This window comes from Oncorhynchus mykiss, chromosome 16 (assembly GCF_057628025.1).
Source record: "Oncorhynchus mykiss isolate SJ-2025 chromosome 16, ASM5762802v1, whole genome shotgun sequence".
NCBI lineage: Eukaryota > Metazoa > Chordata > Actinopteri > Salmoniformes > Salmonidae > Oncorhynchus > Oncorhynchus mykiss.
In genome coordinates this window covers 58,936,121-58,951,872 of record NC_143037.1, presented here as the reverse complement: position 1 = coordinate 58,951,872, position 15,752 = coordinate 58,936,121, and the positions used below count along the sequence as shown (strand labels likewise).

The 15,752-nt window shown below is 42.2% G+C and overlaps 1 protein-coding gene across 1 annotated transcript; it reads right to left on the bottom strand.

The window, feature by feature from the left end:
• Positions 1-391: 391 nt before the first annotated feature.
• Positions 392-15,346, bottom strand: LOC110492370 (glycerol-3-phosphate dehydrogenase [NAD(+)], cytoplasmic). The gene is made up of 8 exons (XM_021566626.3): positions 14,842-15,346; positions 5,789-5,966; positions 5,111-5,251; positions 3,358-3,496; positions 2,478-2,590; positions 1,996-2,232; positions 1,635-1,741; positions 392-1,140 (listed from the first exon to the last, which is right to left on the bottom strand). The coding sequence occupies exons 1-8, from the start codon at positions 14,883-14,885 to the stop codon at positions 1,044-1,046; spliced, it is 1,056 nt and encodes a 351-aa protein (XP_021422301.3). The 5' UTR covers positions 14,886-15,346; the 3' UTR covers positions 392-1,043.
• Between the last annotated feature and the right edge of the window lie 406 nt (positions 15,347-15,752).

Below are 15,752 nucleotides of genomic sequence, written 5' to 3'. Positions count from 1 at the left end.
ATAGCTCCTAGCCTAGTTGACTTGGTTGACTGTTGCAGAACTTTATTTCCCCAAGACTGCTGCTCAAGTCTCATTTCAAAGCAATTAACTTATTCCTTGAGTTAGCCTGGTACTGCAGGATTGGAGCAAAAAGCCTGCACAGCCAGTAGCTCGTCAAGACTGAAGCGGTTTTATTCACAGTGCCTCTCCCTTTACTGTCAAACTCTCTAGGTTTCATGTTACTTCTATTCTCTCTTCCCTGGCTCTGACATGTGCTTGTCCATGCAAATTGCAACAATTGATTCTGACCACGTGAGCTACAGCTCTGAGATTCCAGTTGACAACTTGCCATGACCAGAATAAAACTCCTCATGAAGCGTATGTGAACAAGAAGCCAAATGAAAAGGGTAGCCACGATACAAATCAATGATTTATTTCAAAGGCAAATCTTTTTTTTGGTAACCTACACTCTTTTCAAACATACTGTAAAGCCACATGTCAGTGAAATTCAACGGCAGTGTCATGGTTACTAAGGGAAAAGGGAAAAACAATTTGGTTTCACAAAGCACATAGAAAACGCCAATATTTTTTGCAATGTGGCATTGAAAGGCACTTTCATTTGTTTTTAACAGGTGCTAAGCAAATCTAGCCTAATGATCCATAAAGTAAGTATAAGTCATCGCAGAGAGATTCAGAATTAGAAAAGCGAGGACACAAATGGCCTAGCATCTGCTACAACTCCCTACCCCAATTAACATGAATAAGCCAAACAATAACGAAGTGAGGTCACAATGGACGGACCAAGATAACATCTGAGGATGGACAGTGGCGTCTGATTGGGTGACAAAAGGCTGGGTCACACTCTTGTAGAAAACCAGGAAGAGGAAAGCACTTGTTTTATAGAGGTACATACAAAAACCCCTTAGGCAGTACAGAGTAGACTACTTCACGTCGTCTGCTTGCTGCATCGGAGCTGTGGAGTGTGCAAGTGTACATATTTTCCTAACCGGTACAAAGCGGAAGTGGTGTTAATCCTTCTCCTGGCACTTGGTCAGTCTGTTAGCCTACATGTGCTCTGGGTGGTTCTGCAAACACTTGATGAACTCTGTGACTGGATGGCCCTGGTAGCAGATTTGGTACACAGCGTTGAATAGTGGGAACCTGGGACGGGCGAGAGGGAGGGATTGTTGAGTTGTCACAGTCTTTGTCCTTTTGAGAATAACTGCATTGTTTGGACTATTTCTTCATATTTATCTTTGTATCTGCATTTAACTGAGGTGATAGAGCAAGAGGTTATTGGTAATTAAAATATGTGTGGTTCAAGCCCTGAATGCTGATTGGCTGGCAGCCGTGGTATCTCAGACCATATACCACAGGTATGACGGAACATTTATTTTTACTGCTCTAATTACATTGGTAACCAGTTTATAATAGCAATAAGGCACCTCAGGGTTTGTGGTATATGGCCAATATACCACGGTTAAGGTCTGTATCCAGGAACTCTGCGTTGCGTCGTGCTTAAGAACAGCCCTTAGCCGTGGTATATTGGCCGTATACCACAACTCCTCAGGCCTTATTGCTTAAGTGAAACATCACATGAAATGTATCATCAGTTTCTTCAATGGGTGAAAGAGTGGTTTGATTTCTGTGCCTACTTGTCAAGCAGATTTTTGTTCTTTAGGATGACATGGACTTCAGATGCTGTTGCTGGTCCCTGGAGCTTCTGTCCATTCAGCATCTCTTTCTCCAGCTCTTCAATTGACTGAGCAGAATACAGACATAGTAGTTAAGTCAAGACTACTATTGTGGTATTATACCACTCTCCAAAACAACAATATTGAACTGAAACTCACTCTTTACTAACTTTATCTCTGTCCCCCTTTATTTTCAAACCAAAAAATGACCGCGTTCATCTGCAGTATTTTCCTGCCTTCCAATCCTAAATGCTATAATTCAAACCTTTTTAATTTTTATACGTCACCCCTAAAAGCCAATTAGTTAAGTCCCCTCTCTCACCTTCCCCCCTTTAGCGAAGGCTTCTGCCACTTTGCGGTTGCGGCCTCCGTAGCAGGTTGTGATGAGGTCGGCAACGCCGCAGCTCTCCAGGAAGGTGGCAGAGGAGACGGGCCCGGCAGTGCAGAAGATTCGTGCGAAGGCAATCATCTCCATCAGGCCCAGCCGGATCACCGCCGCCTTGGTGTTGTCACCGAAGCCCAGGCCGTCACAGAAGCCCGCCCCCACCGCCACAATGTTCTTAAAGCCACAGATAAGAGAGCTGTGGTTAATGGCTTCAACACATTAGGACAGTAATTTCTTACCAGCACACTTTCTCTCATCTAGCCCTCTTCTCATTACTCTTTTATGTTTTCAGTAAGAAGTAGATGAAGGGCAAGGAGAAAGTATACAAGGACATTATGAATTGAGATTCAGACATCGAGACAACATGACGAGACATTAGGATGAGGCCAAGCAGAATCTCTTAATGGTTGAGTGGGCACCTTCAGTGCTCCACAGATTTCAACCACATCGGACTCCTCCACTACCGTGACCCGGAAGTTACTGGTCTGCATGAGTTCCTTCAGCAAAGCCCCATGTTCTGTATTCTTACATCCTGGGGAGAGAGGGAGAATGAGAAAGACAAATTACCCTTTTCAATCCTAACATCCGTATCTTTCACAACCAGCCCATTCAAATACTTCACCACTCTTGTATTGTCATGCTTAATGCTGGTTTAAGACCACATGGCTTAAATCAGAAAACCGTAAGGTCCATACCAGGGTCCAGACTTATAGGCTGGTCACACGGTAAGGAACAACTTGGCCCGAGACATGCTCATTGTCATGTTTAAAACACACTGAAGAGAAATTACATGCCAGAGTTCACTAGTGCTGCATACAATAACAAGTGTACAGAACTACCGTAAAACAAGCCAGCTCACTCTCTGTAATGTAAACAGCCAGACTTTTACCTCCATGCTGACGTGGCAGTCTTGAGCAGAGACATTATTTTATTGCAGGTTGTCCTTACAAAAACAAGTTTAACCTATTTACTTTTACTACTCCAGTTCAGTTTCTAACAATTAAACTTCTAACATCTATGTTGAATACCTTTACTAATGTCTGCACACACACACTGACAAAATGGACCAACTCTCAAAACTGTTTATATTAATGCCTTACTTTTCAGGTTGCACTGTGCTGTACAATCTACCCAAACTATTAAGAGATATTTTCAGAAAGGGAAAAAGACAAGGGACAGCACACCATTCAAAAGTATGTAAGATGCAATGATAACCCAGCCCACAAAATTCATTTTCACAGAGCTCATTTTCACAATGTTCATCTCTCCAAATGTTCCCCTTCACCCAATGAGTCTAACCGATAGTGGTCTCACAGAACTTCTCATCGGCGACCTCGTTGGCGATGTTGGCCCCCATCAGCACACTCATGGTGATGCTCAGCTTCTCCTGGATCACATCAGAGATGAGCTTCAGCCCATCAGGACCTTCATCCACACCCTGGATTAGAACACACAGCACATGAGTACTCAGTATAAAGAACGCACAATAAAGCAATTCAAGAGAGGTACTGTACATTACTACAGTGGAGCAGTTAACTTCACATTAACACAATCAGAATCTGTCAACATGACTTATTTACTATCGCTAATACTGCACAATTTAAACACTTGCCCCCCAATCCGCCCCTTCCCTAATACATTGTGCTATAAATTGTGCCTTCCTGTATAATACTTACGCTATTATACTTATGTCTATTCTGTTCTACTGAGCCATTTACTCATATTCTTATATTTTATTTTTTGTTATTGTTGTTGCATTGTCGAGAAAAATCCTTCAAGTAAGCATTTCGTTGGACAGTGCATACCATGTGTATACTGTACATACGACTAATAAAACTTAACTACTGCTTTAACATTTTTAGGGGGGGTTTCTCGGACACAGATTTATAACCAAGTGGGAAGGTGGTATTTACCATATATACGACTGGGGAAAATCCACTTAAACGCCCCTCCAACTGGTAATTACAAGTGGGAAAGTCGTCTATCATCCCTGTACTCTGACTTCTTCTACATGCTGACCTCTGACGTCACCTACTATTGGAATTCTCTCGATAACAGCATTTTTGTTAATTAAATCCAACAACAAGACATGATTTATACAAAGCAATATATTAATATTTTAAGGTTGACGCAGCTTGTTGGCCATTTGCCAATGGGCGTTTCTAAACGAGTTCAAAGCACGTGAATGCATCTAACTGGTATTTACGACTTCACAACTGCTCATTTCTACCTTCCCACTTGGTTATGAATGCAGCATAAAGCCTAACCCTGGACAAAGAAGTGTTTTCAATGGAGATTCTCCATTTAGGTTGCTTTTTAGTCCAGGGTTAGTTTTACTGTAATCTGTGTACCGTAAATCACCCCTTAATTTGTAATGCAAGAGGCTGAAGGAGTCAATGATTGACAGAGCATGATAATGGGGGTCAGATAGTTTCTTCCAAGTATCAAGCTAAGGACAGAGTAGGACAATGTTTCTCAAGGATTGAGAAAATTAACAAGCACCGATTTCATAAGTTCTCAAGTGCTAGTTTAAATTACAATGGTCCCCAAAGGAGCACCAAACCCAGCCAATCCGGTCCCTTATGTAAAAAAAGGTTGAGAAATACACACAGCCCATTCACAGTGAGGAGAGCATGGGTATTAGGATAGATTTACATTAGTAAAGTATATGTAGTGAGCTCTATATATAGTGTATATATATATAGTATATAGACAAATATAGTATATAGACAAACAAAATAAGGATAGCAATTCAAATTCTACAGGAGCTTCTCATCTAAACCATATTGCACATAGTATTGCACAATTGATGAATGAAATTATTCACAAATGTGCAGTTATTTTAAGAGGGGTTGGGTTAAATGCGGAAGACACATTTGGTGTGGGAGAGCCTATGTCTTTACACTGTACCACTCAGAGGGTGGTATGTGGTACAGTGTAAAGAGAGATTTGAATCTAGATCTGTCTCTTTAGACTACACAAGTATCTCTTCCGGACCTAGTTTGTGTTGTCAAAGTTTAGTAGTGTAGTGTAGAGAGGCCCTTAGCCAAACCTTGATGAGTGACATTCCTAGTGCATTGCTCTTTATCTTCCCCTTCATGGTGTCACACACTCTGCCGATGAACTGGTGGGGGATCACAAACACTAGGATGTCTGCTTCCTTGGCAGCGTCCACCAACTCAGCAACAGCCAACTGGGAGAGAGACAGAAGAGGGGACAGTCAGGGCACTGGCCTTAGCCTGTGTGTCCCATGTAGTCCTTGCACATTGTAAACTTAATCCGTTCTCACTTCTAAAGAGCGTGTGCAGCAAAGCACAAAGCTAAATCAAAGGTATAAAAATGTGGCTTCCTGCCAAAAACAATCTAATGAGAAAGTTTAATTTTACAATTGTGTTATATAGTGACTGGTTGGTCTGTGCTAAATCAGTCAAGTCAGAATGACCCATCCTACAAAAGCCAGGTGGCAGGGATTCACAAAACTATCACTGTGGGGATTGTAGTGAGAGGTACAGAGAGCTGCAAGGACAGCTGCAGTTGCAACACATAATAACTGAGCCAGGGCTGACCCTTTACACACATGGACCAGCAGCAGGCCTCTGGCCCTATTCCCCACAGTAGTTTATTACGCATCACATTAGGACCTCCTAGTTGTGGCAGAACAAACAGCCACAAACAGGCACAAAAGAAAAGTAGGATTACAACACATAGTGGCGTTTAATGTGTTTCTCACCACATTGGGGGGTAGCTTGTGTCCAGGCAGGTACTTGACATTCTCATGGTCGGTGTTAATGATGTCTGTCAGCTTGCGACCATCCACCATCTCTTCAAACACCCACATGGTCACGGTGTTGTCAAACTTGGAGTTCTGCGCAGCATTGGAACCCACTATTTTGGCAATAGCAGAACCCCTGTATAGTAGAGAAATTGCAATATAATCATGCCTTTAAGTTTGTCGTCCATGATTTAATTCTATACCTAGACAAGGGTAATCTCATTATTCTATTTTGTCTGCGATTTTCAGAAAGAACAACTGAACTGTGCACATTTACCCTAGATTGAAAAATGCAAATGCCTGAAATACTTTTTGGAAAGGAGCCCAGAGCACAAACAACTTAATCGTATTGCAAATTTGCAACTTGCAAGATTTACATTTGGATGAGTTATCAACTAATGTTTTTACTTTTACTACACGGACCCCTGCTGAACCATCACGACTGGTCTGCCGACGTAACCGCACGAGGGGGCTACAATAGACTTCTTCCGTCGCAAAGTCCCTCTAAAGGCCCTTCTTCTAGCTGTATGAATTGCTGTGTCTCCAGCCCGTCCAGCTACTCATTGGACCCTATGATCACTCGGCTACGCATGCCTCTCCCTAATGTCAATATGCCTTGTCCATTGCTGTTTTGTTAAGTGATTATTGTCTTGTTTCACTGTAGAGCCTCCAGCCCTGATCAATATGCCTCAGATAACCCTCTGGTCCCACCTCCCACACATGCAGTGACCTCTCCTGGTTTAATTGGTGTCTCTAGAGACAATACCCCTCTCATCGTCACTCAATGCCTAGGTTTACCTCCACTGTATTCACATCCTACCATGCCTTTGTCTGTACATTATGCATTGAATCTATTCTACCGTGCCCAGAAACCTGCTCCTTTTACTTTGTTCCGTACGTACTAGACGGCCAGTTCTTATAGCCTTTAGCCGTACCCTCATCCTACTCCTCCTCTGGTGATGTAGAGGTTAATCCAGGCCCTGCAGTGCCTAGCTCCACTCCTACTCCCCAGGCGCTCTCATTTGTTGACTTCTGTAACCATAAAAGCCTTGGTTTCATGCATATTAACATTAGAAGCCTCCTCCCTAAGTTTGTTTAATTCACTGCTTTAGCACACTCTTCCAACCTGGATGTCCTAGCCATGTCTGAATCCTGGCTTAGGAAGGCCACCAAAAACCCCGAAATGTCCATCCCTAACTACAGTGAGGGAAAAAAGTATTTGATCCCCTGCTGAATTTGTACGTTTGCCCACTGACAAAGAAATGATCAGTCTATAATTGTAATGGTAGGTTTATTTGAACAGTGAGAGACAGAATAACAACAAAAGAATCCAGAAAAACGCATGTCAAAAATGTTATAAGTTGATTTGCATTTTAATGAGGGAAATAAGTATTTGACCTCTCTGCAAAACATGAGTTAGTACTTGGTGGCAAAACCCTTGTTGGCAATCACAGTTTCTTTTAGTTGGCCACCAGGTTTGCACACATCTCAGCAGGGATTTTGTCCCACTCCTCTTTGCAGATCTTCTCCAAGTCATTAAGGTTTCGAGGCTGACGTTTGGCAACTCAAACCTTCAGCTCCCTCCACATATTTTCTATGGGATTAAGGTCTGTAGACTGGCTAGGCCACTCCAGGACCTTAATGTGCTTCTTCTTGAGCCACTCCTTTGTTGCCTTGGCCGTGTGTTTTGGGTCATTGTCATACTGGAATACCCATCCAGGACCCATTTTCAATGCCCTGACTGAGGGAAGGAGGTTCTCACCCAAGATTTGACAGTACATGGCCCTGTCCATCATCCCTTTGATGCGGTGAAGTTGTCCTGTCCCCTTAGCAGAAAAACACCCCCAAAGCATAATGTTTCACCTCCATGTTTGACGGTGGGGATTGTGTTCTTGGGGTCATAGGCAGCATTCCTCCTCCTTCAAACACTGAGAGTTGAGTTGATGCCAAAGAGCTCCAATTTGGTCTCATCTGACCACAACACTTTCACCCAGTTGTCCTCTTAATCATTCAGATGTTCATTGGCAAACTTCAGACAGGCATGCACATGTGCTTTCTTGTGCAGGGGGACCTTGCGGGCGCTGCAGGATTTCAGTCCTTCACGGCGTAGTGTGTTACCAATTGTTTTCTTGGTGACTATGGTCCCAGCTGCCTTGAGATCATTGACAAGATCCTCCCATGTAGTTCTGGGCTGATTCCTCACCGTTCTCATGATCATTGCAACTCCACGAGGTGAGATCTTGCATGGAGCCCCAGGCTGAGGGAGATTGACAGTTCTTTTGTGTTTCTTCCGTTTGCGAATAATCGCACCAACTGTTGTCACCTTCTCACCAAGCTGCTTGGCAATGGTCTTGTAGCCCATTCCAGCCTTGTGTAGGTCTACAATCTTGTCCCTGACATCCTTGGAGAGATCTTTGGTCTTGGCCATGGAGGAGAGTTTGGAATCTGATTGATTGCTTCTGTGGACAGGTGTCTTTTATACAGGTAACAAACTGAGATTAGGAGTACTCCCTTTAAGAGTGTGCTCCTAATCTCAGCTCATTACCTGTATAAAAGGCACCTGGGAGCCAGAAATCTTTCTGATTGAGAGAGGGTCAAATACTTATTTCCCTCATTAAAATGCAAATATAATTTATATTTTTGACATGCGTTTTTCTGGATTGTTGTTGTTATTCTGTCTCTCACTGTTCAAATATACCTACCATTAAAATGATAGACTGATCATTTCTTTGTCAGTGGGCAAATGTACAAAATCAGCAGGGGATCAAATAGTTTTTTCCCTCACTGTATAATATTTTCTGACAAGATAGAACTGCCAAAGGGGGCAGATTTACTACTGCCGAGATAGCCTGCAGAGTTCTGTCTTACTATCCAGGTCTGTGCCCAAACAATTTGAGCTTCTACTTTTAAAAATCCACCTTTCCAGAAACAAGTCTCTCACCATTGCCGCTTGTTATAGACCACCTTCTGCCCCCAGCTGTGCCCTGGACACCATATGTGAATTGATTGCCCCCCATCTATCTTTAGAGCTCGTGCTGTTAGGTGACCTAAACTGGGACATGTTTAACACCCTGGCCTTCCTACAATCTAAGCTTGATGCCCTCAATCTCACAAAAATTATCAATGAACCTACCAGGTACAACTCCAAATCCGTAAACACAGACACCCTCATAGATATCATCCTAACCAACCTGCCCTCCAAATACACCTCTGCCGTTTTCAACCAGGATCTCAGCGATCACAGCCTCATTGCATGCGTCCGTAATGGGTCTGTGGTCAAACGATCACCCCTCATCACTGTCAAACGCTCCCTATAACACTTCAGCAAACAGGTCTTTCTAATCGACCTGGCCTGGGGATCCTGGAAGGATATTGACCTCATTCCATCAGTAGAAGATGCCTGGTTATTCTTTAGAAGTGCTTTCCTCACAATCATAAATAAGCATGCCCCATTAAAAAAATGTTGAACCAGGAACAGATATAGCCTGTGGTTCACTCCAGACCTGACTGCCCTTGACCAGCGCAAAAAACATCCTGTGGCGTACTGCATTAGCATCGAACAGCCCCCGCGATATGCAACTTTTCAGGGAAGTTAGGAACCAATAGGCAGCTAGGAAAGCTAAGGCTAGCTTTTTCAAACAGAAATGTGCATCCTGTAGCACAAACTCAAAAAAGTTCTGGGACACTGTAAAGTCCATGGGGAATAAGAGCACCTCCTCCTAGCTGCACAATGCACTGAGGCTAGGAAACACTGTCACCACCGATAAATCCTCAAAAAGCATTTTTCTATGGCTGGCCATGCTTTCCACTTGGCCACCCCTACCCTGGTCAACAGCCCTGCACCCCCTAAAGCAACTTGCCCAAGCCTCCCCATTTCTCCTTCACCCAAATCCAGATAGCTGATGTTCTGAAAGAGCTGCAAAATCTGGACCCCTACAAATCAGCAGGGCTAGACTATCTGAACCCTCTCTTTACAAAATGATCAGCCGAAATTGTTGCAACCCCTATTACTAGCCTGTTCAACCTGTCTTTCGTATCGTCTGAGATCGCCAAAGATTGGAAAGCTGCCGTAGTCATCCCCCTCTTCAAAGGGGGAGACACTCTAGACCCAAACTGCTACAGACCTATATCTATCCTACCCTGTCTTTCTAAGGTCTTCGAAAGCCAAGTTAACAAACTGATCACCGACCATTTAGAATCCCACCATACCTTCTCCGCTATGCAATCTGGTTTCTGAGCTGGTCATGGGTGCACCTCAGCCACGCTCAAGGTCCTAAACAATATCATAACCGCCATCGATAAGAGACAATACTGTGTAGCTGTATTCATCGGCCTGGCCAAGGCTTCAACTCTGTCAATCAGCACATTCGTATCGGCAGACTCAACAGACTTGGTTTCTCAAATGACTGCCTCGCCTGGTTCACCAACTACTTCTCTGATAGAGTTCAGTGTGTCAAATCGGAGGGCCTGTTGTCCAGACCTCTGGCAGTCTCTGGGGGTGCCACAATTCTAGGGGCCGACTCTTTTCTCTGTGTACATCAATGATGTCGCTCTTGCTGCTGGTGATTCTCATATCCACCTCTACGCAGACGACACCATTCTGTATACTTCTGGCCCTTCTTTGGACACTGTGTTAACTAACCTCCAGACACGCTTCAATGCCATACAACTCTCCTTCCGGTGCTCTCCAACTGCTCTTAAATGCAAGTAAAACTAAATGCATGCTCTTCAACCGATTGCTGCCCGCACCTGCCCGCCCGTCCAGCATCACTACTCTGGACGGTTCTGACTTAGAATATGTGGACAACTACAAATATCTAGGTCTCTGGTTAGACTGTAAACTCTCCTTCCAGACTCACATTAAACACCTTCAATCCAAAATTAAATCTAGAATCGGCTTCCTATTTCGCAACAAATCATCCTTCACTCATGCTGCCAAACATACCCTCGTAAAACGGACTATCCTGCCAATCCTTGACTTCGGTGAAGTCCTTTACAAAATAGCCCCCAACACTTTACTCAGCAAATTGGATACAGTCTATCACAGTGCCATCCGTTTTGTCACCAAAGCCCCATATACTACCCACCACTATGACCTGTATGCTCTCATTGGCTGAACCTCGCTTCATATTCGTCGCCAAACCCACTTGCTCCAGGTCATCTATAAGTCTTTGCTGGGTAAAGCCCCGCCTTATCTCAGCTCACTGGTCACCATAGCAGCACCCACCCATAGCACACGCTACAGCAGGTATATTTCACTGGCCACCCCCAAAGCCAATTTCTCAATTGGCCGCCTTTCCTTCCAGTTCCCTGCTGCCAATGACTGGAACGAACTGCAAAAATCACTGAAGCTGGAGACTCATATCTCCCTCACTAACTTTAAGCATCAGCTGTCAGATCATTGCACCTGTACATAGCCCATCTGTAAATAGCCCATCCAACTACCTCATCCACATACTGTATTTATTTATTTATTTTGCTCCTTTGCACCCCAGTATCTCTACTTGCACATTTATCTTCTGCACATCTATCACTCCAGTGTTTAATTGATAATTACCTCGCCACTATGGCCTATTTTATTGCCTTTACCTCCCTTATCTTACCTCATTTGCACACACTGTATATATACTTTTTTTCTATTGTATTATTGACTGTATGTTTGTTTAGTCCATGTGTAACTCTGTGTTGTTGTATATGTTCAACTGCTTTGTTTTATCTTGGCCAGATCGCAGTTGTAAATGAGAACTTTTTCTCAACTAGCCTACCTGGTTAAATAAAGGTGAAATAAAAAAATAAAAAACATAATTTTGGCTATTTAAGATCTACATATCAGCTACCCATCAGGAGTTAGTTGGAGCCTATTTGCAATGACAATCAATGTGCTTACACAGCGGGAAATGCAGTACTTTCTTCTTCGCTATGATCAGCTCGTCAAAAAATGGCCGTATAGGCCTACAATTGAAATCACTGAGGACAATTTAGCATATGGAGTGAAACCTCCAGAGAGCAGTCATGAGTAGCTTCCCAACTAATGCTCCATTCATACGGCAGGGTAGCCTAGTGGTTAGAGCGTTGGACTAGTAACCAGAAGGTTGCAAGTTCAAACCCCTGAGCTGTTGTTCTGCCCCTGAACAGGCAGTTGCCCCCACTGTTCCTAGGCTGTCATAATAATTTGTTCTTAACTGACTTGCCTGGTTAAATGAAGGTAAAATAAATATTACAACTGAGCAGTCTTTTGTGTTCCACCGGATGTAATTCATTTTCACGCATGGGGACCGTCGACAACAATGTCGTATCACAGTTGCCCCCTGCGGGTTAATTTTTTCCCAAACTTTGCATTGTCTTTAGTGCAGCCAGATTCCATTAATAGAACAGGAAGTGATCAAACCACAGAACAAGATGAAAATATGTGGCTTTCGGTGATGGTATAGCTAGTAAGTTGTAAAAACTTACCATTCCTAAAAGTGAGTACTATTTTAATCGTAATATTAAATAATACACATTGGCTGTTAGACGGAAGGCGATATGACTGTCGCCTTCCGTTTTTGTTTATTGTGATGATAATTATGTTTTTTTTTAGGATAAGTATTAGGTGGTCGGTAGCTACAGTATCTTCAACCTAGACTAGGTTTTAGCTTGCTAACTAGCTAGCTGCTCTGTAAGCTAGCTTGACTTGCTAAAAAGTTGAGAAAAAAATCAACTAAACGAAACAAGTTTTATTATCACCTGAAACAATATTGCGAATGAAAAGGTCATATTTTGCAATCTCCCAAAATAAATGCGATCTCTGACAAAAGACTATGTCTCTCCTCCATCTTGTCTTGCGTTGTGAAACCCTATGAAGGTCTGTCAGTGTATGACATAACAAGAGGAAAAATGCCCATGCACTACCAAATTAATTGAACCTTGTGCAGCCATTCTACCATAACAACTCTCAACAGAAGTTGAAAGTGGTCCGTATTGACCCTGTTCTGGGTCCGGATCCGGATCGCAGTCTGCCAGTTGAGTATGGCTGCCCTATGCTCTCCGTCCAGTAGCGGAACGAGATTACATGAAGATGACGTACGGTGTAATAAAATATATGTCACGATGTAGTATAAACAAGGCATACTGCCTTGATCAGACAGACAGCATCATTGGATTTTGGTACACTGGAAGCACATACATTTCTAATAGAGGCAGTTGCAGTGCATAACTGTGGTCTGTGTGGTGCATACGTTGGATATATCAAACATATGCATCAAACTGTATGTATAGACTTGGCAGAAATAGCAGTATAAGGTGAATGTTGAACTTTGGTTGCACACATATCCAGTAAAAATGTTGGGTTACATAATGGAAAAAGTTTGACTGTAGAATTTATAATGCAATGATGCTGTCGGTCTGATCCAGGTGCAAATACGGCAGACACCGACATCTTTTTGAGTTTTTTTGGGGGGTCCTCTCCAGACCGGCCTTGATTTTAACATCCAAGGACGTAGATTTTTGGTCCAGATCGGACAAAATCTGAAACAATCATAGACGTCTATGTTTGGTTCAGATTTGGTCCGGTCTGGACCGGCCCTGATTTGGCCCAAACATAGACTTCTATACTTCTATGCTTCTATACCCAAATGTGTACTTGTTTGGTGGTTGAGCTCATTAGAATAATACCCAGCATGCTTTGCAAGCTTGTTTTTACATGTACATTTTGGTAATTCAGAAGACACTTTTATCTTATAAGGTAGATAAGCAACAACATACCACAGTCATAGCAAGAAAACAATATTTTTGTAACCAAATCTTTTTCTAGTTGAAGTGGTCTATTGGATTATTCTGTAGATTGAACACTTTGGACATTATTACTACAAGTTTTAAAGCTTTTTGGGAGCTTTTTGTTGCACCCTCAACAACTACTGTGATTATTATTATTAGACCATGCTGGTCATCTATGAATGTTTGAACATCTTGCCATGTTCTGTTATAATCTCCACCCGGCACAGCCAGAAGAGGACTCATAGCCTGGTTCCTCTCTAGGTTTCTTCCTAGGTTTTGGCCTTTCTACGTAGTTTTTCCTAGCCACCGTGCTTCTACACCTGCATTGCTTGCAGTTTGGGGTTTTAGACTGGGTTTCTGTACAGCACTTTGAGATATCAGCTGATGTAAGAAGAGCTATATAAATACATTTGATTTGATATTCTATGTTGCAATGTTCAGTTGGCTCCTCTTTCCTATAATAAAAACTAAATCATTATAAATATTAAATAATTATTTTGATACATCTTAATGCTTACTTAATTGAGAATGTATGTGCGGTCGAAATTTGGCCATAGAATCAATCACCCAAAACATTGTATTTTCAATGTCTGTAAATAACGTCTTTTCAACTTTCATTCAGAACCGAAAATGAACCTGAAATCAACGTCAGTAAAATACGTATTTTTAACGTGCGGAAAATACATCTTTTCAATATCCCGGAAAAAAAACGTATTTTCAACGATCATTCAGAACCGAAATTTAACCGGATTTCAAATGTCTGGAAAGAAAAAAATAATATTCGGAAAATACATATATTAAACGTCCGGAAAATACGTCTTTTCACCTTTCATTCAGACCCTAAAATGGACCTAACTTCAACGCCTGTAAAATACTTTGACGTCTTTTCAACGTCATTTTTGCTTATTGGAATCATTTCGTTCCATATTGTCCATTTTATTCTGACCTGTTCTGTTTTAAGGATATGGTGTTTGTTGTTAACATATTCACACCCAAGCCCATATTTATTTGATAGCCATACATGTGGGCTATTTGATCGGAGATACAGTACGTGCATGATGTAGGCCTATAACAAAGGTTATGTCTCATAACATTGTCATAAATAGAGTATGGTCTCCAGTCTGTAGTCTAAAGCAAAATCACATGGGCTACTACGCGTTCTGCTATGATTGACTATATGCTGCGTCTCTCTAGCAACAGCACCCGGTACACCCACACACAAACACAAAGTATTCGATATAAATACGTTTTCTTACCAATTGCCAGAGCCAATAATGCAGACTTTCTTGGGAGTTGACATTGAAAAGACCCTTGTCGACTGACAAAAATGGCACACTGTTACAAACCGGGCTGCAGTGTGTACTGGATATTCACAGGGGTACTTTGTATGTAAAGGCAGTGCACAGCGGGGTTGGTAAATCTTGTTCTTATTTCATTGGTTAGTCTGAGGGGAGACAGTCCCACCCACTGCATTCAGCCAAGTCCTATGAAACCTTTGGCCGCTGAATAACTCGGCCAAAAGTTCCATGTGGGCAAATTTTTATTGAGGTCATTCTGAAAATTAAAAATCATTCTTTATGTTTTCAAAAAGAAAAACAGGTGCAAACATCGCAATCTCTTCATTATTCTCAATGAGAAACGATCAAATCAAAGCTGAGACTTGCAACCTTGGATGACTGGATATATGTACCTTGGATAAAATACAGCCTTTGTTAACAGATTAGTTTAGCAGGGCTTGCACACACAACATTCCAAGGATCTAAATTCAAATGCATCTCTTTTGCTGTCCTCAGATGGCTATGGGTGTTGTTCATTGTCTCAATGTGAATTTCAGAGACCATTATCTCATATCCAACACTAACTGGCAGAAGGAGACTCTTGTGTGAGACTATTGAATTATTGAAACAATAGGGGACCTTGTTTGGGTTGGTGACTGGTCACAAGGGAACACAGACATTCCAATGAAAGAATAGATTCAGCAGTTTAGATTTTACAATTTGGTAAAATAGAGGAAGTTTTCAGTCGTTGTTTACACAGAAAAGTGCCTGTTCAAACAAGGTTAACATAGACTCAGGCTCTTAACTCCCTTTACCTCATGTTGTAAACAAATACTTTGGTATTGTATGTATGTGTTTCTTCAGTTTCTCTGTAGTACAGGAAAGGTATA